The following is a 27,231-nucleotide window of genomic DNA, read 5'->3' as shown; positions in this document are numbered from 1 at the left end:
GATTCCTGGCCCTTTCAAGCTTTGGACTTCTGATTTCTTTTAAAGTAGTAAAACTTCTTAAAATAAAATTTTGAACAGAATACTGGAGACGAAGAACCAAAGTGTTTTTCAGAATAGATCCTGCTGTGGTTATAGAAAAGATTTAGTACCAGGAAAACATCTGATGTGAACGTCTTGGATTTTAGCATCCTTGCAGTGTCTGTTACATTAATTTCTGCCGTTGGAGTTTTGCTGGGTAATAGAAGGGGCAATGTTGGTCTTGCCCAGTCTTACTGCCTGCACTATAAGCTCTTTGTAGGATTTTACCTTCTTACGGAGCATTAAAGGCTGGTTGTACATTGAAATGGTCAGCTCTTCTGGTGCTGTTGGGAGGTGTTTTGGAACTGAACCAGTTTCTTACCCAGGTGCTTGGCACTGAGACAGGTTGCAAACTCTGGGATCAAGAAGAAAATTTCTTTTGGGTCAGGCTGACAAGGCTATGCCTGTTTTCCTGGAGTGCTGATGACCGCAGGTCACTGCCTCGATGTATCTGTATGCTAGTGTGAGGATCCAGGGTATTAGCTATGCTCTTACTGTTGTGTTTCTTCCAATGGTAATTTTACATAAAAGACCAAAAATTAAAGCTTAACATTAAAAAGCTTAAGCCTGTGCATAGGGTTTGAGCTAGGAGAATGGATGAATGGGCTTGTGAATCCTGTGGACTTTGATCATGTTTCATGGTTGCAGATGCAGGGGAGTGAAGCTACTGGTTCAGCATGGCGTCTTTCCGCCCTCTGTTTCTGAGTGAAACTTTCTCCAAAACTGAACAGTAAGGCAGATTATGAAAGGGTAAAACATTTTTTTCTTTTCAACAGCACTTCACACAAGATGCGTGGCTTAAGGATTTCCAAGGAACAGGAGGAGGCCAGTTGCGGAATAACTTGAAGTTAAACATTGAATTTTTCTTGGAAAACTCAACTTTAAAAATTCTGTTGTGACCAGTTAGCTTAATTTCTTGGAAGGGCGCAAAGAGTTCTCGGATGTTTTCTTGCAAGAAAAAGGCTTTAGGAGTGTTTAGGAGTGTATTAGAAGTAATCTTCCAGCCAAGGACTCGGGATCTTTGAAAAGCCATAACCTAAGGGAGCTCTGAGACAGCTCTTGGCAAACTGTAGGAGGAGTGTTGTAGGCAGTATATGGATTTAATTGAAGACAAGCTTGAGGCTTTTGTTGCCATAAGTTGCCAACCCCCATGTTGATACGGCAAAAGGAGATACGGGGCCTTGTCCTTTATAGTAGGAAGCAAGGGCAGCCTGTTGTGACACTGATGGTGGACATTGAAGGTGGCATTAGTGGTAAGATAGGACTTCAGTATCCAGAATAGTAGAGTCTTGAAACTCTGATTTCATGCTTGCCTTCATTTGGTGGGGAATAGGCAACCTTTAGGGAACTGTGATAGGGTGTTATGAGCAGGTAGAGGTATGGCCTGATGGCAGTCTTTGCATTTCTAATACTGCCAGCAAAGCGGCCTGGAGACGGGCTTTGAACTGGAAGGTGCTGAAGGGTACAAGGTGATGTGTGGGCACGAATGTCTAGCTTGGGAAAAAAGCATCAGTGCCTGCCTGTGTCCTAGGTCTTCCCTGCCTTGCCTTGCCTGTCTTCTCTGCTGCTTTCCCATTCTGTCAGTATTGGTATAAAGAAAGCCCTCTCTGTCATGGTCATCGTGTACCGCGCTGCTGAGGAGGATTAATAGTGCTGTCTGAAAGTGCTGTCAGACCCTGTGGGCATGGTGGGAATGAGACTAGAAAATGGTAATTTTCTTTTGATGGACTAAAATCTTACTATTTCTCAAATGGGCTTTGTTCCATTAGATTTAATTGAATTCTTAGTGCTTTATTGACAAGATCATAGTATGGCTACTGTTGCCTCTTCTTTTCCTGACTCTGTTTTATTATCTTTCCCTTGTAATATCCAGTGAAAATCTGAGGTTATATTGGAAAAAGAGATTACTCATATAAGAATTCGTACCAGCTGTATAATCTGAGTGTCATAGTCTGACTCTTCTGCAGTGCATTTCTTTTAACTCTTGAAATCCTGCTTTCAAACTTGCTGTGTTACCTCTGGTTCAAGTTTGAAAATGAGAAGATTATTCTGGATCCAATTTGAACTGCTAATGCGCACACGTAATGCAGTAACTGCATACTTAGGCCAGGGCAGAGTTAGTTCCCTCCTACCCTTTGAATATAGCTAAAATAACTACCCCATGTTGCTTTTTCTTTATAAAAGAAGTCTGAAAGCCAGCTTTCTTTAATTTGCAGAAATATATATATATATGCAACAAGTTTAAATATAATCTTCCTTTAATTCTGGGAAGCTGGTTATCTTTTGACACCCTGACAAGCTGTTTGAAACTCACTAAATCTTTTAAAGTCTCTTGTTAAAATAAAAATGAATAGCATTTTATTTCAGGATGGGCTTGTAAGGTTGTAATTTAAGAGATGGGTACAGGATAATTTTGGGTTTTAACCTTGTTAGCGGTTTCTGAGATTCAGGTGAAGTGAGTGGCCACCTCTCTAAGTTGTTTTAAAAGGAAATAAATGAAAACAACATTCCTCTCTTTTGGGAGTTGGAAATGTGGGAATTTTACATATAAGTAAATAAGGGAGGAAATATTTGTAGTGAATTTTGGTTCTGGCATATGTCCTCAAAGCCTGAGATTGTTAATAGATTTCATACTTGTGGTGGTGACATAAATTTCACTATTATTAGCCTTTTCCAGAAGGAATAAAGAAAGGGTCATGTCAGCTATGTAGGGGTTTTATAATCTCATGGCTGGTTGCAGTTTTTCAGCATTGGAGATGCATCATCTTTCACCCATCTGGAAATCTCAGGCTCTTAACACTTGTTAAAATAATGAGTTGTGGTCCTCAAAAAGCTGGGTAAGGGGTAGCTTTAGATTGATATTTATAGCTGGTCTGTACTTGGACAGAAGCTTTTTTCATATGTCACAGTACTGAAGTAGCATATTTTTTACTTTAAAATGTTGTATGCCACTCTTTGTCATATTATTTAAGATGATGGAAGGGTGTTACATAGGAGGGAGCGTTTGAACAAAATTGAGTATCTTGCTGTAGTTGCTTGGACAGGCTGGCAGCTGTGTTTGGGCTGTATTTAGCTATGAAGGTGTAGAGTGCTTGGGTGCTAGAAACTCTTCCAGGGCAAGATATTAATTGCTTAATGGTAAGTATGTGGATGGTTAACCAGTTGTAGGTATTTTTGAGTAGCTAAAATAATAGTTTAAAAAAAAAAAAAAGTCATTAAATAAGTCCCCCGTACTGGGGATATGCTGCAGTGATTGCCTAGCTGTGGGAACAGGCAGGCCGTCGGCAGGATGATGCCACTGCATCATCTTGAGACTTCGGTGCAAATCTCGCCCAGCCCCGTTTGGTAGTGGGCTCGATGGGAGTCACTGTCAGCTTTCACTTGCGAAAGCACTATTTGAGGTTCTTGTCTTGTCTGAGATGTGCTATTTTTATTTTGGCATTTGGCCATATGGATGCTTTTTCATACAGGTTTGGGAAGCCTCTGACACAGCAGTTAGTTATAACTCGGTTCGCCTGCTTCCTCGTCATCTCCAGCTGCCCGCAAATCTTTGGCCTTGAGTACCTAGCATTTTTTAAACTAAATCCTAGCTGTTCATCAAATGTTTCTGAAATGCAAAGAGATCCAAGAATAATAATGTGGATTCCAAAACTTGCTGCTGTGTAGGAACTGTGGTACTGGAAGCAAAATGCTGCCCCAGAAATGGGGGGGAGAAATCCAAAATTTACTCTGACTATGTGCAGACATTACTTCTATGCTTTCCAAATGCCTTCTGGAGGAATTTTTCTAGCTGTGTAAAGTGGCCTTTGCTTTTCATAGTTAACCAATTGCATTGCTACCATCTGAAACCCAAATTCTTTCCTCCTGCACCAGATGCAGACCCACAGGCTATGAAACGTTGAAGCATTTTACGAAGCGGTGCCTCGCTTTGAATGCAAACCAGGGCATATCCAGCCAGGTCATCGCTCCGAGTTGTTTACAGTCCCATGAGCTGTGGCATTTCCTTGTGTGTTTACAGTACTTTCTGCTGCTTTCTGCTTAACTCCTACACGCAGACAAATCAAAGCTTTTGCTTAAGCTTTGAAAGCATTGTAGTTTGTGAAATAACTGCAGTCCTGCATGTAATAGCGAAGGCATGCTGAATTTGTCTCTCCAGAGGATTCTGGCATGTTAAAACACCTGTACAATTGGAAATAAGGACCAAAGTGTTAGTTCCAAGCCCTTTCTCCCTGCACAAGCCCCTCTACCCTGATACCATGTGGTAACCATAGTCGGAGGTAGCTACACGCAGTCTTAATTGCTGGCTGTATTTAAGCAAACGCATTTTGTTTTCAAGACTTAGATTGGCTTGCCCAGGAATCCTTACAGCCCCTTCAGAACTGCTGTGTGATGTTAAAGTCAGACCATCGTCTCCCCTTGTGCAGGTGACTTGATGAAGAGCGCGTCGGGGGAGTTTGCAGATGACCCCTGCTCCTCTGTGAAACGAGGGAACATGGTCCGAGCAGCGCGCGCCCTCCTCTCTGCCGTTACTCGACTGCTGATTTTGGCCGACATGGCAGATGTCTACAAGCTGCTTGTTCAACTTAAAGTAGTAAGTGTAGTTCTTTGCTGTGATTCACTTTGCCGTGCCTGGCACACCAGGCGTGCTCTGTCGAGTGGCTTCGTTTCATGCATGTGTGCTAGCCCGGTGTGTGCACTGTCAGCGGCTCGCTTTTGGAGCAGGGAGGTTTTAGGGTTTTTCCTCTGAGCAAAACGTGTGCAATGGATGTTTGTCACTTGTTTTTTACACTCGTTGTCAGTAGCTTTTGACATTGCGTTGCACCTTATTCTGAACTTCTAGTATTGCAACTGAATGCACTATGGTCTGCAACTGCAGGTGATGACCAGCTTTTTTCATCTTAAAGAAGTAATTTGGCTTTCTTATAACCAGTGCTCCCTTGTAGCTACTAGGGATGAGTAGCTTCAGTAGATTAAATAAAGTGAACGTGGAATATTTGAGGAAGCCTTTTCTTCTCAGGAGCAAGAGGGTGGGTGGGTGGTTTGTACAGAATTTGAAATGAAATGAGATTTGATACTGGGCCCGCTTTTGCGGCAGGGTTTTGAGGACTCTCCTCGTGCCCTTCAACAGCCATTGCTGCAGCTCTGCCAGGGCCCTGGGCTCCTTCATACTCTTTCAGGTGCATGTATTTGCCTGTCTCTGGTAGGTGGTGACTATTAAGTAGTAGCTAAGCCTTGAGTACTATTAGCCTTTGAAGTATCTCCAAAAAATAAAAAGGGGCAGAGGAAGATTGCTTTCTCTGTCTGCTGTGAAGTACATTCTGAATTACTTTCTGAACTGTGGACTGTATTGCTTGGAAAAATATGTGAATATGTATTCTTTTAGGTGGAAGAAGGTATCTTGAAACTAAGAAATGCTGGCACAGAGCAAGATTTGGGTATCCAGTACAAAGCCCTCAAACCAGAAGTGGACAAGCTTAACATAATGGCTGCCAAAAGACAACAGGTATAGTGATGGCAGCTCTCTCTTCTGTATATTATTTCTTCTTTTTCTTTTTCAAAATAAGAAAGTAAGGCAGCCTTGCTGCTCTTGGACAGTACCCATTGCTACTAATACTTTTTTTTTTTTTTTAAACTTTATTTTTATTGCCGAGTACTTTGTGTTGCACTCTGCCGTGTTTAGGACATTTGAGCTTGCCTGGTAAGCAGAAAGTCTGCTCAGCTGTAGTGTACTGCTTCTGAGGGAACTTGTTCTGGTAGCATTTGTTTACATTAATGCTTTAGTACCTTCCTGAAATGCTGCTTCCCAAGACTCGTGCTTCCCATTTTGAAGCGGTGCAGGTGTGGGTAAGGAAGGAGAATCGAGATGCGACTCGGTGCCTGGTGCACTCACCACTAGACCGCACTGCCTTTGTGGTTCGCACAGACAGACTGAATGTGCCCGTTTAAACAGGGAGCGAAAGTCACGGCTGGGCACAGAATTACAGCTCTTTCCAAGAAAGTGAGTGGCAATGCTGGTTAGTCTTGCACTGAAATGCCCATTTGAGAAGGGGTTTAAAATCCTATTTGTTATGTGTATGTTCTGTGTTTGGATAGCTTGTGCTTAACCTTAAATTGCATGTAAAATTTGTTTTGTTCAACAGCACTGTTGTGACTCATTCTTGTGTAGGTAAGTTTTCAAAAGAAAGCAGAGGTGTGGGCTTTTATCAGAAATGGCATAATTCTTGTAGTGTTTTTTGTTTGTTTGTTCTGCTGATATGTACAAACCGAAACTGCTTATGCACCTCTGACACTGCTTGGTTTTTTGCTCAGATTAATCTTTGAAAATAAACTGGGTGCAGTCTAAAATGGATTGCCAGTTGGTTATGTATCTAAAATCTGATTGCAGTAAATGGGAGTAGGGTTGTGATGGCAATGCAATAAATGTTCTTAAACTGCTTTGTGATGGATTGTTCCACACTATGGGAAGCGGTTGTACTAAATCTGTAGATCTGTAAAGCCTGCTTGGAGTGCCCTCCCTGCTTAGTGTGCATCTTAGAGGTCACGTATTACCCATTCATTTTGAAGAATCTGACAGATTTTTTCGTTTTCTCAGTAAGGTAGCCCACTTCTTCATTTTCCCACCTCTTCCTAAGATTTAAGAGGTAACTTTAAAATGTTCACACTGCTAATAACTGTGTTCATTCTTCCTTTTATAAACTTACTGCTCGTGGTGGACTCAGAAGCTTTGTCTATTCATAGTGCTTCTATTCCAAAGCAGAGGTGATGGTGCTTTAGAGAATTGCAGCAGTGAGTGTTTGGAAAAGACCTATGGACTCACTAATCTTAAATTAGCAGTAGTTACAGTCACTGGATTAATTGGAGTGTTGGAAGATGAACAAGAAGTTGAATGAGATGATATACTCGTTCTTCTAAAATTAAGTATCCGAGTCTCTTGAGGAGAGTAAACTCCATCTTCTAGGTGTGATGAAAGAAAACATTCTGGTTGTGAGTCTTGGAGTTTAAAGATCTTGCTTCTCATGTGCAACTACAAGACAAGCGTGCAGGGGAAGCCTCTCGTTCGTTTGATAGTTAAAAATTAGCTTGGTTCTCAAGTGACCTAAAAATGTAAGGTATTCTGTTTTGAGGATCTAGATTTCCTTGTGATTCTGTAGATGTAATGCAAACTGGAAGGAGTGGGGAGAAAAATGTGTGCTCCCAACTTCTGCGTCCACCTGATTTACAGGTGTTACCAGCTTTCAAAATGCTGGTCCCCTTCTGTAGCAAGGAGAAAAATCCAACCTCAGATTTTGAATTGTGGAGTTGACTTGCCCTACAGTACTTATATTTTCCTTTTCTTTTTTTTTTTTTTTTTGTCTTCATGAAGCTGTTGTGTTTTGAAATTAGTTGAGCCCTTAAGAATAGAGATATTCAATCATAAGACAGATTTGAGCATACTAGGCAAAGAACATGCCTTTTTTTTGAAGATGCAGGGAGCCAGTGTATGGATGTTAAATGTGGGGAATGTTCTCAAACACTTTTTTCTTTAATTTTCCTAATAGGAATTGAAAGATGTGGGTCACCGTGATCAAATGGCAGCAGCCAGAGGAATTCTGCAGAAGAACGTTCCCATTCTTTATACGGCGTCCCAGGCCTGTCTGCAGCACCCTGATGTAGCTGCTTACAAAGCTAACAGGGACTTGATCTACAAACAGCTTCAGCAGGCGGTCACGGGCATCTCAAACGCAGCTCAAGCAACTGCATCAGATGATGCTGCCCAGCAGCAGGGTGGAGGTGGAGAGCTGGCTTATGCTCTGAACAACTTTGATGTAAGTTTTGAACCCTTTATGTAAAAGAAGTGGTAACTCCAACTCTTGTGTTTGTTCACCTGATTTACTAGCAACAGCTTGCTTTTTTTAATATTGCCTGAAAGATCATTTTCTACTGAAATACAGCAAGTCCCAGGTGAAGTAGGCTTTTATTTTTTAAAAAGTTTTTTTCAAACTAGGATTGATGGAATATAGAAAGTTATATATGCAGTTCTGGGTGATTGAAGGCTGTCAAGTTAAACTAGCTCTGAAGTAGCAGTTAGCCTACTGCTACATTAGATGTAAGCCCTTGGTTTATTTGAAATTGATTATTTCATAATATATTTATGTAATGTATTCTTGTAGGTGACAGAAGTGACTTATTAAGAGTGAATAATGTATTTGGAATTTCCCAAACTACCTATTGAGAGGAACATGAAGTGGGACGTTTAATATGATCTTTGGTTGGGAATGAAGTAATTTCACACTGATGTGTTGTACCGATCTGTCGTATTCTTTATCTTGCATTCAGTAAGTTACTGAGGATAGCCATGCATTTTTACTGAGAACACTTTTCTTTTGAAGCCAGTATCCTGTGTCTACCACCAATTCAGCCTCTGAATTTTAAACACCTTGGCACTAACTTACCTCTGAAACTTTAATATTGCAAAGCTGTCACTCAAAAGGTGTTTAATACTTTTGTTTTTGCCAGATATTGCTCACCTTCTCCTTCTTGCTCTTACCACTCTTGCTCCTCCCCTACGTTACTTTCTCTGCCATGTTTGTTTTACCAAGATAAAGTATTATTTGAGTTCTCTCTGTGCCCAGTGTGAAGCCTTTCTATGTGGTCTCTTGGGTAACAAGAGGATGTCATGGTTGTCTTGATCTTTGTGACTATGTCTTCAGTTTTAAGTCTGCTTTTCAGTTGTATGTTCAGCGACGTAAGTCTTGAGAACGTGCCTCAGGCTGGCACCCAAGGGATCGCAGGTTTGAGCAGGTATTTGTGGGAGGGGAAGGCACGTCCTGTAATAGCACACAACATTAAGGACTGACTTGGGTATGTAGAATTGAAGAAGCAGTTCGGTTCAGGTTCATGGATTGGCTAATCTAGCTCAAACCATTTAATGTGATTTCTGATATATGGCCATATTTTACTATATGAACTCTCTAATGTATGGCCGGAGACTTTTTTTGAGCATTGTGGTTCATGTGGAGCTTTTGAGCTTTTAGTTCCGCTTTGTGAGGCACTCTCATAGCAGCAGGGCATGTTCAGCAGGCCAGCTTCAGTGCACGTTGTGCGCGATAGCTTTGTCGTCTCATTCCTGCCAAAGGAGACTGACAAAGCAAATGTGTTCAGCTTCTCGGCAGATGTTATCCCTGCACTTCATTTCCTGCTAACGTTTGAGTGTTATTGCGCTCTTGTAATAGAGGCTTTGCACACACACGCCCCCAAATACTCCAGTGTTTTTACTGTGATGGTAAAATATTAAATGGCTACCAGAAGATAACAAGATAATGATTATCTCTGTTTCTGATGGTGCAGTTCTGGGTTGTAGCATACTACCATTGTACTATCTGCACAGCTAAAAGTTTCAAGAAAAACGAGGAGCATGTTGGAGAGCGCGTGCCATGTTCTCATCCTGCCACGAAGGCTGCGTGACTGCTCCGTAGGGAGATGAAGTGTGCTGGCTGGTGGAAGAAGTAGTGGTTGCGACGTTGCTGTTGAATTTAACTGGCATACAAACTGATTGCGAAAACTCCCATTTCAAGAAAACTTTGGGGCTTCTTTTATAAAGAATTAGCAACATCCTCCCCTCCTGCCCCCGTAGTGGGAAGAAAACCCACCCAAACCCTAAACAAATGACCAAACCTTGAAATGGCCGAATAATTTTTCCTTAGTAAGTTGCAAACCTGTTTAAATAAACCACCTGGAAGTACTCACAAGGTGATAAATACTACACTGCTTCTTCCTGGTGAACTTCTGTGGGTGCTGGTATTGACCCCTTGAAAAGCAGATACATCAGTACTGCTGTTTCAGCCTTAAGTCTCTCGGTGTAAGCTGTGCTTAGTAATACTCTGTCACGATAAACCTGTGATAGTTTTCTGCCATGAAGAAGTTGATTTTTGTGCTGTTTGAAACATTCGCATTGATGTTTCACTTTGAGAATTTTTGAGAATACTGTTGTATTTACCTGCATAACGGTGAAGAGAAGAAAGACTGCATAAACTAGGACAACAGAGCACTATATATAGGGCTCATTTTGGACGTTTGTTTCCCTTGTTTTTTTTTTGTTCGTGATGGGATAATTATATCTGACAAGTTAACTAGTGAAGGCATGTCCGGATTGACATGTAGTTAAGAAGAGTTCTGTACTTTGAAACTTATTTGTGCTGGCACGTTTGATTTTTGCCATTCATGTAACAAGGCTTCCTGTGGCCAAGTTTTGTTTAGCTGTCAAAACAGCACAAGAAATGACTAGTAATGTAATCTGCTGGGAAACCTTCAGTAATTTTACAAAACTACTCGTGAAAATCGTCCTCGGTGCCAAAATTGTGTGATGTTTGCCTTTTATGCCCAATCAGGGGGTTGCCGTAAATGTTGGTTGTCTTGATGACTTAACAGTAACTTATTGCTTGGTCTGATTACTAATTTCCAAAACCTTTATTTTACTAGAAACAAATTATAGTGGATCCATCGACCTTCAGTGAAGAACGTTTTAGGCCTTCCCTGGAAGAGCGCCTGGAGAGCATCATTAGCGGAGCAGCCCTGATGGCTGATTCATCCTGCACACGTGATGACCGACGGGAACGTATAGTTGCCGAGTGTAATGCAGTGCGACAGGCCTTGCAGGATCTACTTTCAGAATACATGGGGAATGTGAGTATCTTCTGTTCTGTTTGTTTAGTTTGTCTGGTTTTTAACTCCATGTGACTATCTAAAATGTGGAATTGAAGCTGTGTGTCTCAAAGCTGGTTTGTTCTGTTCCCGAACAGAATTTGAACAGTAACCAGTACTCCTGAAAGGTTTGTCAGGTGGCAGGATCAAACATACTTGAATCATCAGTGATACTTACCTTAAAATTGATCTCTAGTCTTCCAAGCATCTATTATCATCATAAAGTGTTAACCCTTCGGCATTGTTTTTATGACTGTTAATATTGGTTTGTATAGATATTTAATAGAATTAGTCTGGTTTTCTGCCTCGGTTTGCATAAGGTAACTTGGCTTATGGAAAAAGTAGTACTTCTTCACTTCTGTCGAAGCTTGGGAAGCTTAACTGTGTCATCTTTTTGGCTAAAGGCATAGATTCTGAGAATCAAGTTAATTACTGTTGCTACTCGGTTTGAGTAGAGGTGATGTTTGAAGTTTGGTATAAATGCCAGACTGAGCAGTTTTCTTTCAGTGTTTAGGCAATTGATGTGCACGCAGCATTTGAAGCTTGAGAGTATTTCTACAGTTGGAGTAAGTGTCATGTCATGTGGATGAGCTTCTGCGTTTGAGTGCATCGTGATATAATATTGGACTTCCCTCCTCCCCGTTACCTCTTTGTTCTTATCCCAGTGGGTTTGAATCTGAATAGCTCTTGCTGTGTTGAGATGAGGTTGGGATGTCATAAGATTTAGACTACATCTAGTCTTTAAACTTAAATACCGTTAAAGTTGATTTCAGATGAAAAGTTGCAGAAATGGCAACAACTTAAGCCAACTGCGCGGCTTGTAGCACTGTGACAAGTAAAATTGGCTGAAGAAATCTTGATGGGATGAGGTGAAGCCTTATTTATGCTTTTGAGCATGTTTGAGGTAAAACTTAGCTCAGAGGTACTTTTTTTTTTTTTTTTTGACGGTAGAATTTATTTGGGAGCATCGCTGTGTTCTGCACTTTACCTTCAAATCTTTTGGCAAAAGCTACTTCAGCATAGAATAAAACTGGTCCAAAGTCTGCCACGTGCGGATTAGGGTGATGTAATTTGGAGAACAGATGCAGTGCGTGGTAGAGAGAAAGTAAACCAAGGATTCCTGTTTACCAAAGACAAGGACAAAGTAATTGAACAAAACTGAAAGCTGAGTCTTATATAGCCTGCGGGCTGAGCTAGGTACTTCGTGTAGTCTGTCTTAATTGCTTGTGAAAGTAGCTTGCGCTCAGCATTGACATTGTATAGAACTTAACACTGCAGCTGGGAAGCAAGCCGCTAAGTTGTGCCATTTAAAATTCCTTTCAGAGCAGGGTGTTTTATTAGTATATGATGCATCTGTAATAATCCCTCAGACAAATGTGCTGCTGGATTGGATGATTCAGAATAAAACATCCACCAAATGCTAGTTAAAAATGTGGAAGAGGTAAATGCTCAGTCTTGCACATGAGACTTGGTGGCATTTTTCTCACCGAAAGTTGGTCAGTGCCTGCCTCAGACTGCAGAGCTCTGGCTTCCTTTTGCAGAAATGCCTGTCCTCCTCCGCGACTGTGTACTGTTGTCTCTGATATGCAAGTTAAAGTAATCACGCTGAGATGGAAAGAATGTATTCCCTGTGTTATCTCTTTTAACACATTGTGAAATTAGTGGAGCATACTGAATTTTTTAAAGTCACTGCTATGTTATGATTGTAGACAGTGTAGTTGGGGAAATGAGATTAGAAATTCAGTGAAATGGAGTGGAAAAGGCAATTGATAAATTATGGTGAAAATGTGGGATGGTGTGTAAAAATCCATACTGAGGGTAGGAAAAAAAAAACCTCGATGGTTAAGCTAGAGAATGAATAATAGTTGGGAATCTAAACGGTGAAGAAGGTTTGATACATCTACAGGAAGAGCAGGGATGTGCTGGCTTACAGCAGTGGCAGCGGAGATGCCGTATCATGTATATGCATGATATACCGACAGCTACGGTACCCAGCCGGCGCCTGTTGTGCTTTTCTCCTTTGAAGAAGGAAATGAATTGAGCATTAAATCTCTTAATTGCATAGTACTTGCAGTGCATCATAAATCTTATCTAAGTGCTAGAATAAGAGGTATTTATTGGCCAAGTGTAAAAATTCAGAGAGAAGGTTGGATGAGGAATGCACTGGAAAGGTTGAAGCAGGGGAATGTCTTGAGGCAGATTCGCTTTTGCTTTTAAATGCCTTCTGTTTTAGTGACTTCCTCTAGCTTTTGGGTTTTCAGATCTCTGGCAGTAAAAAGGCTGTTGTTTCCTCAATGGTTTATAATTCAAAGTTTAGTGTTTTGGACCCATAGTTTTAACTATCTCTCTGGGCCTGTCCCTGAGGGTCTGTAAGTCTGCAAGCGTTGCAGGCCGTGTTACAATGTACGGCAGAAGTTTCTATCTGAGTAACAGTTTTCGGCAATAAGCTGAATTGTAGGATCTCTTGACCCCTGCTGCATCTGCTGGCGTGGTGATGAAGCCTGTGATTGCGCCCCGAAAAGAAGGGCAAGATTTGCTTGTTCAGTACTTTGTTACGGCAGTTTGTATTCCCTTTTCTTAGGTTGGTGTGTGTGTTATTTCCTTTCCCATCTGGCACACTTATCCTGCCATTTTCAAGAGTAGCCTGACTTGGTCACGCTAAATTTTGTACATCAATGCCAGTAACCTGTCTCAGCAGTGGTCAATAGTGGATGCCTACAAGAAAGAGGACAGTAACAGGGGAGGTGTGTAGTTTTACTTGCCCAAAGTATCCCCCAAGTGCTAGCAGCCCGCAGCTCAGATATTTCCAGAGCTAGCGTTGCTGACTGTGTTTAATGGCTCTCGATGGACTTTCCCCCAATGAATCGGTATAGTTTCTTTCTGAACCCTTATAAACTTACAGCATCCATAATCTTTGTTAGCAAGGAGTTCTCCTGCTTAAATAGGCATGTGAAGAAACATCTCAGTTTGTTTTGAAGCACAACGACCTTCTGCCTGTTCTGTTGGATGTTTCCTCCATCTCATTTAGGAAAAGACCCTGAGCCAGTTACTCCTTGCTCATCCTTTCCTATGCCACTTATATTGTTTCAGGGCCACATCATATAGGAGGCTTTGGCCTTATCTTCCCCAGAATGAAGTGTCCTAGTTTTATTAGGTGCTTGCTATAAACAAGATATTCCAACACCTCCTCTCAGCTTTGGCTGTGCCTTCATTATCAAATAGCATGGTGGATTAGGATGGGATTTGTACAGTGAATTAGGACTCGATGCCTCTGCTTATCTGCACTTCACAGAAGTTTGCATCAGCTGATTTTAGCCTAGTCCTGTGGACTGGGTGCTAGTTAGCTTTTGGTGTGGTAGTGGCTGTCTCCTTGTTTAGAGTCACTCGGAGAATCCAGCTCATGGCCGAAGAAGGCTCTGAGATGAGAATCAGAGTGTGCGAAGCGGTAGTGATGGGGAGATGAGTTTCAAAAGTGCATTTCTCATCTGAGCCAAAATGCTGGTGTGAACACGTTCCGCAGTCGTCTCCTGCATCTTGTCTGGATCTTCAGATTCCCTTGGAGATTTGGAGACCAGAACTGCATCTGCTGTTCAGGATTCAGGCAGTGTCATGGTTTCTTGTGGTTTTTTTCTTTAGTCTGATAGCTGCTGAGCACTGAGGTGGTATCTTGATGAAATGGCTGCCATCAAGATTTAGCTTCTGAGTCATACTGGTAGGAGTCTGTTTCTGTGAATGTTACGTTAGATGGTCTTTCCCTTGTGCATCACTTATTACCTATGTCCACTGGACTTCATCTGCCATTTTATTACCCAGCCTCTTGGTTTATAAGCCACATTCCTTAAAATGCCAGCTGTTCATCCCTTAATTGTAGCATCTGATTCTTTAGCTTTTTCCCCTCATCTTCCACTTCGCCTGGGGAGAGCTGGTTTCCATTATGGCTTTTGCTCACTTCTCACGATTGCAACAGAAAATAGTTTTCCTTTTTAAACTTGCATTGCAGATCCCTCCTGGATTGAAATAGCAAACACTAATGTCTATATGCTTTTGATTGTTATTACTTGGGGTAAAGTTGATTCTTACTGCTAGTGCTGAATAGCAGAGCAAGGATGGGAAGGCCTAAAAAAAATTTATTATTGACTCTGATTAGCATTGTAAAAGCGGAGTAGTCCAAGGTCTGGGATCTGAGATCAACTGCCTGGAAAGCAATAAATTGACCGCATCAGTCATAGCTAAGTTTGCAATATAACTAATTGATGGCAAGATCCAGATCTTTGTGTGATCTGTTGCAGTCAGGCATTCTTGGTGTGTATTTTCTTAATTAAATGAAAAAATTTCAAAGCATATTTGAGTTTAGTTGGACATCGATACCAGACTTACGCAGGGGAAGAGGACAGAACAAAGCATCTACTTGAATGATGTTCAAGATTAATAGTACACCAATAAAGAAGTTAGTAAGAAAGCTAGGATCTTGAGTACAGCAATATAACAAAATACAACAGAAACAGTCTCTTGTGTCTAACTCCATAATCTTCTGTGGGTAGACATTGACCCGTTGCAGTTTGCTCTAAGTAAGAAGTATGAAGCGGAATATTTTTTGACACTACTACCAACTTAGCCCAGTGTTGCCTTTGCACTAGTAGCTGGAGTGATACCTCTCCCAGCTCAGAGAGCAGGTACAATTCTTGTCAATGTCTCTGCTTTTCTGTACCATACTAGTCAAATCTGCCTCAAATTTATATGTGTAGTTTCCATTGCAGGTATGTTGTCTAAACTACGTAAAGTGAATGCATAAAAAAAGAACACCTCGGCTGATAGAGCTGAAATATTTCTGAGAAGCTGGTATGTAGAATGGAGAGGTAAGAAAATGTGTCTACAGACACAAAAATCCACAAACTCTAAGTTGTGACAGGGTATGTGCTCTGTGCTGTAACTCTCCATGGGTGTTATTAGCACAGAACTTGGGCAGCTTGCCTTGATTTTAGCTGTTGTGTTAAATATGGTAAACAGGAGATGATGGGTTTTGGGGTTGAGGTTTAGCGGGTTAGAAAGTGCAGGCCATCCACTGGAAATTTAACCAGAAGGTTCCAGTCTACTCTCAGTTTGACTATGTTGAACTTGCAGAAGACATCACTTATCCGATTGACATGTAAGACTGGAAATAAAAACTTCCTTAAGGTTTTGACAGTCCATTTTTATTGCTTGATGCAAGCGTCCTGAGGGATGGGGACAGTTCGGCTTCTTTCCATAAGTGCTGTTTTAGAGCCATTCAACAGCAGGGATCAGAGGTGTCCAGTTCTATTTAGTATGCACAGAAATGTGTAGAGAGCTCTCACTTTAAGTCTGTTCTGTACCCCATCAATTTCTTATGCATATATAGCTACCCTTTCATACACACACCAGTGACTCGGACACGTACTAGCATAAACTTTGTCAGAAATTCTAGTTTGGCTAGTGTGGAATGCGAACCCAGAGTCCCATTGTGTACAACATGCTCTTGTACAATAAAATCCCTTGTTACTACATTTGGAAATGATAAATCATGTTACATAAAGTAGCTTGACAGGTCCTATTTCAATGGGAATTTTAATGCTTTCATATTAACATTCTGACTGTGTCCTTGACTGTCTGGATTGCATTAGAGGTGCTTGGCAGCAAATGGAGAAAAACCATTGGGGGCTGGTTTCAGAGCAGGCATTCCAGGCACAGATTATTTCAGCTGATTTCTTTTCCAGTTTCCATCTTCTGTTTGGCCTTAAGTGGTTGAGTACCATAGCTGAGTGTGTTTGGGGGTGGGGGTTGTATTTCTTTTCATGCTAGAGATTTTAATCTAATTTACAACTGAAGGTAGGTGAGGTGGTCGAACCCCAGGTTGCTGTACTATGCTGCCTAGTAGGAACGCTTGCGTGCTGGCCAGTGTGGTTTGGCTCTCGGGGTATCTGAAGTAGGTCTCAACACTTCTGGGTTTAGACTTGGTGGTCTCATAACTTGCTAAATGCTTGTTTTGCACCCTGTTTCTGTGTTTAGTGCGCTTATGGAAATATATTACTCCAAACAAGTACTGTTTCCTTGATCTTAATTGCACTGTTTTGCTTTTCTTCTCTAAGCTTCTTTGAGCATCTCTAATGCTTGAAAACGAATGGGCAAGAAAGTGCCTAGCTTATCTATTCAATATCTTTTGGGAGAAATAATTCTGTCTTCTGAACTACCAGCGAAGGGTATTTTGACTCCTGACACACTTGCGATCTACAGAACGGAGATGTGTTTTCATTATGAATTTGCCTATTAATGATGTTGATCCACAGCTTTGTATCCCCATGAAGGATCCAAGCTTGGAAAGGAATGCGTGTGAATTTTAACATGACTGTAAAACTTATTTACAGCAAGTATCTATATATTTGAAAGGGCTCTTGCATAGCCCTTTTAATGAAAGTAACTGTTTCTGTGGAAATGGATGTGAATTAAAATGGCAGACCGATCCATATTTATGATAGAGATGCTGATAAAAATTCTGCCTTGAGATAATCTACACTTTCTTTTTTAATATTGTTTCTGTCAGTTTAAGATGCTTGAATGCTGACGTGATGGATGTGGTTTGAAAGCCTGGATGGATTTTCCTGTCATGGACTTCGCTATTCAGTAAAGAGAGCTATGCTGTTATGCTGGGCACTAATTTCCATAGACATTATCAGTTTGATGAAGATGCTGCTTTCAAAAACAAAACATTTCTGAAGTGATACAGTTTTTAAGTTTAATGCTTACAGGCTGACATAGAGTAAATAATTCAGCATACTTGGAGTGAAGCCTGATGCAGATGATGAGAATTTCACACTGCATCAGTTGGGCATCTTTGGGCCATGGAAACAAGCTTCCAGATTGCTTACCCAACATCATCCTGGTTTGGGACTTAGCATGGGGTATGTTTTCAGAAGACATTCTGGGAACTTTTATTTCTTAGGCAGTAATAGAAGATGAGGGCCTATGGAAATAAATGGAAGCCAGCTCAGGCAAAGCTTTATCAGCCTTGTGAGCTTTGGGTTTTAAAGCTCTTCAGAGCTCCCTGTCATCCCAGCAGTTACTCTGAGCTCGTCCTGATGCGCATGTGGAATTGCTGGTTTAGGGATCACAAACAACTGCTGCGATGAGAGTGCTCAGCCTTGGAGGGGAAGGAGGGCGGCACATCTGGGCTCCAGTCGTTTGTCATGGCTGGTGGTAAGCGTCAGTGCAGCCAGCCTCTGCTGAGGCTACCAGTTAATTTATGCAAGTGGCACAACTTAAAAGTTCTGAATACTTTTTCAGGCCCAAGGCAGCCTTTGTGCTATGCAGTGAGAATGCATTTCATAAATAAGCATATGGCTGGCTTCATGCCTGCTTAAAGAAACCCAGCAAAGCCCAACACTCGTACCTGAAGTCTAGTTCAAGCATAAGTTTAATCTATTGAAATCTTAAATCATTGCTCTTCTCCATCCGCTACCTTCAGCCTTTGCTGCTTGTTTGGTGCAAAATTACCAGTAATAACTCTTAAATTGGATAGATTTGACAGTAGCTGGGTCTTAGTCTAAACTGTCTTGTACAGCAGTACTCAACCTGGCAGTCTTTCCACGCTTTTCGGCATTTGTGTTGTAGGCTCTTAACATGTGTAAAAGCAGGAGGGTTGTTGCCCTCACTTCCAATGCTTACTCCATTTATGTGTGCAGCAGAATTGAAACCTAATGCTATCTCTAAACTTGAGAATTGAGTCCTGTAGATACCTTGCGTGACAGTAAAGGCTTCCATCCTACCCCATCCCTCCTTTCCTCCCCCAGCCCCTTAGGTTGGTATTGATGAAACATCTATTTTTTCCTTTCTTGTTAGACATAAGTCCATCTCCAATGTTAACACGTATTAGATATCTTCTGATATTACGTTACAAATCCAGACTTTTCTTAATCTAATTTTGATCAAATAACACTTAAGATTGGTGGAAGGAAGACCTGAAATAATAAGGTGTGCACACTTGTTTGTGATACTGCGGTTGGCATTTAGCAGCACTTTACTTTTGTTGAGCTGTAAACCATTTTACATAAATACGCTATAATGCTGTGCATGGATTCTGCTTTAAAATTCTGTGTTTTGTGACTTAATTCATTTGAATTCTACCGTTTTGTAGGAAAATATTTGAACTGTGTAGGCCTACGTAAGATAGAAATATATAGTCACCCCTAATGAAGCTCCATTTGGTGATCCCTGAGTACTCTCTCAAAGCCAAAATTGAGGAGTATAGATGGAACAGAGCATGTAAGTTTGCGCAGTGACTACTGATCTGTGGATAAACAGTCTTTTAGCCTCTAGCAGGATCATGCTCTCAGTGTGCAGAAGTATTACACACACAACTGGGCTTTTGAATTTCTCTTGTTGGAGGAAAGGGATGATGGAATTATTACAAAGTTGGAATACTACAATTCTTGCATTACAACAAAATACTTGCATCTCAAGTCCTGGACTTCCCCTTTTTTCTTTAGCTGGATTAAGTTCCTGTCTTTCTGCAAGATGGGATTCAGAAGATAATGAAGTGAAAGAATGAGGACAGTTGCTGTCCATGTACACACGTATCCGTGTTACTGTCTGGTACTGCTTACATCCTCTCCAGTTCTCCAGTGATGTGCAAAACCTGTCGTGCTCTCTTTTTTTTTTTTTTTTCTTTTTGCTTTCCAGTAGCTCTTCACCTTTTATATAGATCCCAATGTGAGCAGTAGAGGTCTTGATGGGAACCCAGAATTTCTATCCTAGATGTGGTATTTAATATCTAGACTGTGCTCTTTGCTTAACCTGTTTTATCCTGTGTAAGAAAGCTGATGTTCTGTAATGCTCATAATGTATCCCAGAGCTTTAGACTTGCTTTATCCCAGAAAGTCAACTGAATCAATACAGAATAATTAGCATTTGTAGCTTATCCAAGTAGTGGCAGCCCTCTTGAATGTAAATAGAGGCAGAAGAGTGACTTAATCCTTCTTATGTCTGAGGAAAGGATGAGGGTTAAGCTGTATCTTGGAAAGCTGTTGAAATAGAAGAGAAAATTTTGGCTTCCTTCTGGTCTGCACAGGGACATGTTTCTTCAGCAGGAGGGACAGGAGTTAGAGGCAAATGGGCAGAGGAGAAACAGCAGAGGCAACTTGTATATGCCAGGGTTAAAAATCTTTTGCTCAAAGCTATTTGAAAAGACTTCATGACTTTGGAGACTGTATACTCAAAAATGATTCTTGCTGAATTGGCACTCTAAAAGAGTGGTTTCTTTGCAATAACAGCAACAAACCTATAGGCTCTCAGGCCAAGAACTTTCTTACAAAGGTGTGTTAAAAGATGCGTTTTCCTTAGTGCCAGTTAAAAAACATTTTTCCTGGGCATCAGGCCATAAGGGGAAAACCAGAGCATTTGCAAAATTAGCAGTAGTCAGTGAAAAGGCAAAGTCACATGCTTCTGAGCTCGCTTTTGCAAATAACTATGCCTTTCATAAATTAAGTGTATTTTTCTCTAACGTCTGTATGTTTCAGATTGAACGCAAATGTTGCATGATGTGCAGCCATTCGTGGATTATTGACTCATACTGCATATATGTTAACCTCTGACTGTCAAGAAGAAAGGGTTTTGTCATTCATTGGGTGCTCTACTGCTGCCATATGTGGCCAGAAAAAAAAAAATTGCTTCTCAGCTCAGAATCTCTTCTGTATGCCTGAGGTGCTGTCATCTATGGTTTACTGAATATGATAACTTGAATTGACATTATCAGTTACTTTTATGAAACCTGTGGAAAGAACTTGGAAAATGAAGCCTGGTAGCTCTTTGGGGAAAAAACAAACAAAAAAACCAAAAAAGGCTTCGAAAATGAAAGGTTCTTGGTTTAGAAACTGTTTAACTCTGTAGGTATGGTATTTTGAGAGCTAAGTCTCTCTGTGGAGCAAAGGAAACGTGGGTGATGTGGGATTGTGCAGTGGAATAACTGGAGAGAGATGAGGTACAGTTCTGGTGGATGCAAACAAGTTAGTCTTGGTGGCTGCAGACTGATTTACGAGCTCTGCTGGGCTGCGGGGTTCAGGCAGCAGGCAGGCGCCCTTGGCGGGGGGTTCTCTGGCCACCTAGCTGTTTCTGCTTCTTGCCTGCTCCAGATTTTCCTTCTACCTTGCCTTTCATCTGCTGCATTTTAGGGAATATATTTTGGTCTCATATTTAGAAGATGGACTCCTCTAAAAAAAAAACCATATATATACACTTTTTATTGCCTTTGTGTTGATTGAATTTTGGACTAAGGTTCCCACCTGCAAGCAAGGCAGGTATCTTTTTGTTTTGTGGATTTTTTGTTTTGTTTTTGTTTTATAATGACAGATTAAGATTTGTCCATGCAGTGTGAAACTGCACATAGGGGTAGTTTGGGGGAGTCAGGGCATTTGCTATCTTAAACTATTCAAGACTTCAGATAATTCTGATACTCTTAAATTTTTTTATGTTGTCTTGATGTATAAATGTAGTTGCATAATTCTCTCAATTAAAAGAAACACACACACAAATATTAAGGGATGCTGGAGATCCTGAAGTATCTTCCTGCGACTTCTTTGAGACGCCCCCCATTATGTGTTTGAGACTTACCTGTATTTTGAAGTTTTTCTTTACTGATATCAACTTGTGACTGTTTGTATTGACAGGTTTCAGGTTCATTCCAGATGTTAGTTAGCAATTAGCAACATTGGTATATGATGCTTTTAAAAAAAATCCTGTTTCCTGAGGAGAAGATAACCCTGGGGCTCGTTTGTAGCACACGTAGTCTGTCCTGTATCTATCTTGATGGATGTTTCTCCTTTTCAAGCTTCCCATCAGTTGAATTACAGCTGTGAATGTCAGTGGTGGCCCAAGTCATATACCTCTATTTACATGCTATCCCCACGTTTTTTAACCTAATACTGTGCATTGCTTTTAAGTATGCATTCATTTTTTTCAAATCATCTTAACTAAACCCCAGCAATTGATTCTACTTGTGTAGAGGTTGAGCAGCTGCCTATGTTATTGCCCAGGTGGCTTCTGTGTCTGTGGCTTCGATTTAATTTCCCTTTTTTCAAAGGGTTCATGTGTGTATCTTCCCCACCTCACCAGTCACCTTCTTGGACTGTGTAGGGAAAAATTTGGAACGTGGGGCTTGCTCGCTCTTCCCTGCTATGCCTTTGAACCTCTCCTTTGAGGACTGTCTTTATTGAGTCATTTTGGGGGAAGAAGGTGACATGAGAGCTCTGATGTCAAGTACAAAATAAGACTGCAGCTATATCATTTGATACTGTTCCCCTTAAATGCCAAATTGTGAATTTCCTTAGAGGCAGAATGAGTTTTTGGGCACCTCTCCAGGAGTCAGAGAATCCCAATTCTAGAGGTCACTGGACTGAAAAAAGCCAAGAAAATGAGAAATTAATGCAGAAAAAAATGAAATGTTTAAAAAAGAAAAAAGTTGAAAGCCCTTCTGTCTTGCACCTGAGCAGTTGACCCCTTGTAGGAGATAATGGCCTACAAGATGGTTATATTTCTGCCTGCGAGATCTTTTAATTGAGGAAGTCAGGGTCTTCACAAACTTAAAAGTTTTACGTTCTTGTGTTGCGAGAGCTGGTTTGAAGCAGGCTTGGCACTCTTGTAGCTGCAGGCAAGATTGCTGCCCAGGCTCACCTGGGTACAGTGGTCTCCTGCTCATCTCCCACTTCTGTTATCATACACACATTTTTCTTACCCTGAAAGGCTGCTCCTATATGTGCAGATGCTATGGGACTCCACTATGGGAACTGCGACTAAAATGACGGAGGAGATCCTATAAGGAATGTGTGTGTAGAGAAAACGGTAGTCGTTAAGCAGCAAATCTTTATGTCCTGGTACCCTCCCGTATGCTATCGTGAAGACTTAATCACAGAGGATGTAAAACTGGCTTTTTGGTGACAGGTGCTGAAATCTCTGAACTTCCTCTAAATTTTATCCTCAATCAGTTTTGTGGTGCTGTGGAAACATCTCCCCCACCCCCCCATCTCTCAGCTGGAGTTTAGGGAATCTTTTTGAAAGAGCAGGACTGTATCAAGTACACAGGGAACTCGTATCCCCTGGGAGTATTCCTGGTGTCATTTCCAGTAGATGGACTAATTTATTTTATGCATTTTGTAAGCTTGCTCTATGACTTTGGTTATATTACTTCTGGAGCAGTGCCTATGTGAAGGGAAGGGTGCTTTCAGTACTAGACTGCAGTGAAGTGTATATTCAGTTAAAGCTTATTTCTTGGTGTAAAACTGAATTTAACCAGCTGGGTTTTTCAGATCACTGTCAGCTTAAGTACATTCAATTTCCCTGTTTTTCTGTGCCAGATTGTCCAGTTCTGTACATTAATTCTGTTTGTTTTGAATAGCTGTTGCTTTATCATCTATCTAATGCTAATTTAAGTAATCTATCTAATGATTTCTTTACAAGCAGAGGCTGATACAAGAAAAACGTGAAATACCTCTGCATCCCATAGTGCTCTGTTTGCTTTACTTTCTGAACGCTTACCGTAGGTGATGCTGCCTTCCCGCTCCACCTCAGATGTGCTGACTGTTCCTAAAGGGTTTATTTCCTTTGACATTTGTTTTCTTTTGAAGAAGGGCAGCCACTTCGTATATGTCAGGCTTGTGCTGGAATTTTAAATACTTTAATGCATTCTCATTATCTGCAAGGGTGGCTGGCTAATTAGTTAGCTTAGTAAATAATGGCTTGATAGTGTCTCTGTAAAGGATGAGGTTATGCATGCCACGTTTTTAGTGCCTTTTTAATCCTGCATGGTTGCTCGGTGAGTCACTTGCGTTAGGTAAATGGAGGTGATGCGAATAAGGTTGCTGGCTTTCTTTAACCGCAACCAGCGGTGTCAACCTCACGGTCAGCGAGGGCGTTCTTGTTTCAAGCAATTTTGTCTTCTGTGGAGGCAAGTGAAGTTACCAAGATGCATGTGTGGGAGGGAGAGGAGATCCTTCTGATTTTGGTGCTGGTAAGGCTAGAGGTGCTCAGCAGCTAGTCTCCCAACAGTTAGTCAGCTTTTGATGCTATTTCCAGTTTTTAATGCCTTTTGCTTCCTGTCGAAGGCAACTTCATATCTAGTTTTTTTGTTGCTATATTGCAGGTTAAGGCTGCTGAATCCCTTTCTACAGGAAATACTTAAAAATCTGTCACACACTAAAGCTATTTATATTTCTAATAATGAATAAAGGATACATTAATTCTAGCTTTGAATGTCTTATGACTGTATTGGTAGGATTGTTTTATTATCTGTTTCTCCGAGCTGCCTTGCCAGGAGTTAGGTGGCTTTATTCCCAGATTTATAATGCATTCTCTTCCTCTTAGAAAGGGCATATGCTGTCTTGGCTCACTCTTTTTAATTTGAGTTTTGCAGGGGTCTGTGGTGTTCCAATTTTAGTTGTTCTATTTCTAAAGCCTTTTACATGCATGTAAAATATGATAAAAATTAAAATATTTCAAGGCTCTTACAATTACTGCAGGTGTAAACTTTAGCCTGCTTTTCATATTTCTGGTTATATCTATTAGTTCATATAATTTGCAAGGAAAAACTTGAGATATTCTTCAGATAAGGTTACTCATTAACATAAAAATGAAAACCCAAGCCTGTAAAGGTGGCTCCACAGTAGCGGATTACTCACCAGCCCCAGCAGCTGTCTTGTGGCTCCTGCAGAAGCGTTTTGTCCCTCTGATTTGGTATTCTGAGACGTTCTCCCATCCATCCTGCTACTCCCATCTACCCAGCCATACTGAAAGTGAGATGAATTGACCTGTAGCCAAGTTTAACTAGTTGTCATTCAACAAAATCGCTTGTGAGGAAACAGCTGTAAGTATTGACAAAATATTGTGCTGCCCTCCTTGAGCTCCTCGGTTGTCATTCACCAGCAGCCTGGATTAGGCCTCACCTGGTTGCACAGCAATCGGGGGTGATCCAGCATCGTTTTTGCCCAAATGCTGCATTAAGAAACACTGTAAGTTTAAAATAGAGCTTTTTATCAGCAATTCTGATACATCTCTGGGGTCTGCGTAGACCCACGTTGTAAGACTGTGGAGGCTGTTTGTTGCAGCACGGTGCTGACTCGCTGCTTTTCCATTGCATGCTTTCTTCTGCTCTCTGCTGGGCTGGGTGGGAGCTGGCCGTGGGGCTGTGGTCTAGGATGGCCCAGGAGGAGCCACCTGCCCGGGCAGCCCTTGGCGCTGCAGAGACGCAACCGGCCGCAGCGGAGCAGCCCGGACCTGGGTTGCTGGAGTCCTGAGCCCCAGCTCCGGCACGTACCCTGCCTGCTCACCGTGGGGAGGGAAGAGAAGAGGAACACAAGCTTACGAACTCCTGAAGGAGTAGGATGCCAGACCCACTGCAAAATAACCTCTTTACACCTGGAGTTGTGTAAAATAGAGCCTAAGCACTCTTCTGTCCCCCATCTGTTGACTGCCCATGAACTGCCATCTCATGGAGGTCCCTGGGGAGGAAGCGTGGTGCTTGAAGGGGGGGTGGGGACCCAGCAAACTTAACCAGGTGCAAGTTAGAGCCCTTCAGCCTGGCTCTCAACTGGAGCTCAACTGGAAAACACGTTCCAGGTAACAAGAAACAAACCTCTTTCCTGAAATCTTTTGCAGAATGTGTATTTGCTTTGTTAATGCTAGGTCCAAGTCTGGCTCGTAGAGTCCTAACTTTGCCCCAGCATCGTGATTTAATGGAAACTAAGAAAACTTGGTTCAATGAAAACTCAGTTTTAGCATATGATGTATTATTGCCAATTTCAGTTTCCTTCTGAGCTCTTCAGGAAAAGATGTGTGTTGTTGCAGGATGATTTTCTTGGTACCTTGGCACTTTCCTACCACTACTTATCTGTATGAATAGGTGTTTTTGCCTCAGTGGTGGAAATGTGTTGCAGAGGTATAGAACCTGTGTGCTCTGTGTCATAAAACTTATGCTGTTAACTTCTTTAGATATCAGAACAAGCCTTAAGAGAACACCGGTAGCTCCATTAACTGGTAGTGGCACAAAAGTGGTACAAAATGACTCTGTTTTCCAGACCAGACAGACATCTCTCTGTGTCCCTTCCCCTCCTCCCCCACATCACAGGTGAAAATAAGAGTAAAAAAAAAAAAAATTACTTTCTGCTGTTGCAATGCCAATTTTCCCCTCAAGAAATAATACATTGATAGCACTAGACAGTAATTTTAAAGGTTTGATTTCACCATTGCTTAAAAGAGGACTTGCTCAGTTACTGTTGCCTGTGAAGATATTTGAAATTGCTAGTTACCCCTGCAGCTGGAGCACAAGGGGTGTGTGTATATACAAGTTAGTAACTGGGTTCCTGCGTGGGCTGGGGACGAAACTTATCACTTCCTATGGTCAAGATTTGATTGTCCTTAAGATGTGAACTGCTTACAAACCAGCCCCAGCGTCTGCTAACCAGACCTGGCATTTTCTGCCGCTCCCAGCATTGCCCTCGAGTGGGAATTCTGAAGCAAGTTACAGGAATTAGGAATGGGTTTTAGCCTGGAGTAGTACTGAAGATTCTGGTCAGCTGCCATTAAAGTTAAAAGATGTTATGAAATTTGGAAGAAGACTAACTTGTGTGTTCTCCTGATGTTCCTTTTTTGTTAGGGAACAGACTCTGCAAGAGTCAAGTTGCAAATTGTAGCTCTCGTATGAGGAAGTAAGGCTTTTGGAGGCTTTTTTTTAATATTAATGAAGATACTGGAAATATGTTACTAATTTGAAATATCTGTTTCAAAGGCAGTGGAATGCTTTTGATAACATACTGGTAAAATAGGCCTTTCCTGATTATAACTGCATTACATAAAAAAAAAAAAAAATAACCAAACCACTTGTCAAAATAGAAATCAGGTTGTGTAATGGCCTCGGTAGAAGCTGTGGTAATAATCACAAAGTCGTCCTCTTTTCTGCTCAGAATACTGTGGGGTTTTTTTTTCCCTGGCTGAGATCACTGAAACCTGTTCTTGTTCTTTATCATATTTTGCACCTTGTGTCTGTGAGCAGTCTGCGTCAAGTATGTGGACTTGGCATCTAGTCCTAATTCTTTCAGTAGTTTAAAACATTTGTCTTGCATAAGCAAATGTAGCAAACGGTATATAGTAATTATTTAAAAAAAACCCAACACATTAGGATTAAAGTCAGTAATTAATATTTTTAGCATAGTTTACCCATTTAAATCAATGTATGGCACCTGAGCAATACTTAGACCAGTTGGAGGTTTAGGTGACCAGGAGATACCCGAAGTGCAAGACAGATGACCTGCAGCTGGTAATGGGTAAAAAGCTCAGAAAAAGGCAGTTGTAAAGTAGTAGGCACGCTATTTTAACAGACGTAGGTTTAGGGTGAGATGATATGATCAGAGCCGATGTACTTTTATATAGATAAAGATAACATTAAATTATTGGTTAACGTAACAACAGCGGACTCTGGTA

General features: G+C 41.2%; 1 protein-coding gene across 2 annotated transcripts in view; it reads left to right on the top strand.

The window, feature by feature from the left end:
* Positions 1 to 27,231, top strand: part of CTNNA1 (catenin alpha 1) — a 119,265-nt gene that overhangs the window by 21,074 nt on the left and 70,960 nt on the right. For both annotated transcript variants that reach the window (XM_087760076.1, XM_087760075.1), the window contains exons 4-7: positions 4,503 to 4,669; positions 5,462 to 5,581; positions 7,617 to 7,883; positions 10,537 to 10,740. In XM_087760076.1, coding sequence (XP_087616202.1) covers positions 4,503 to 4,669; positions 5,462 to 5,581; positions 7,617 to 7,883; positions 10,537 to 10,740 — 758 coding nt within the window. The remainder of the gene's footprint in view (positions 1 to 4,502; positions 4,670 to 5,461; positions 5,582 to 7,616; positions 7,884 to 10,536; positions 10,741 to 27,231) is intronic.

This window comes from Nipponia nippon, unplaced genomic scaffold (assembly GCF_047370975.1).
Source record: "Nipponia nippon isolate SJK-2023a ecotype South Korea unplaced genomic scaffold, ASM4737097v1 scaffold_21, whole genome shotgun sequence".
In the NCBI taxonomy this organism is placed as follows: Eukaryota; Metazoa; Chordata; class Aves; order Pelecaniformes; family Threskiornithidae; genus Nipponia; species Nipponia nippon.
The sequence above is the reverse complement of the archived record's forward strand: the minus strand, read 5'-3'. Positions and strand labels throughout refer to the sequence as shown.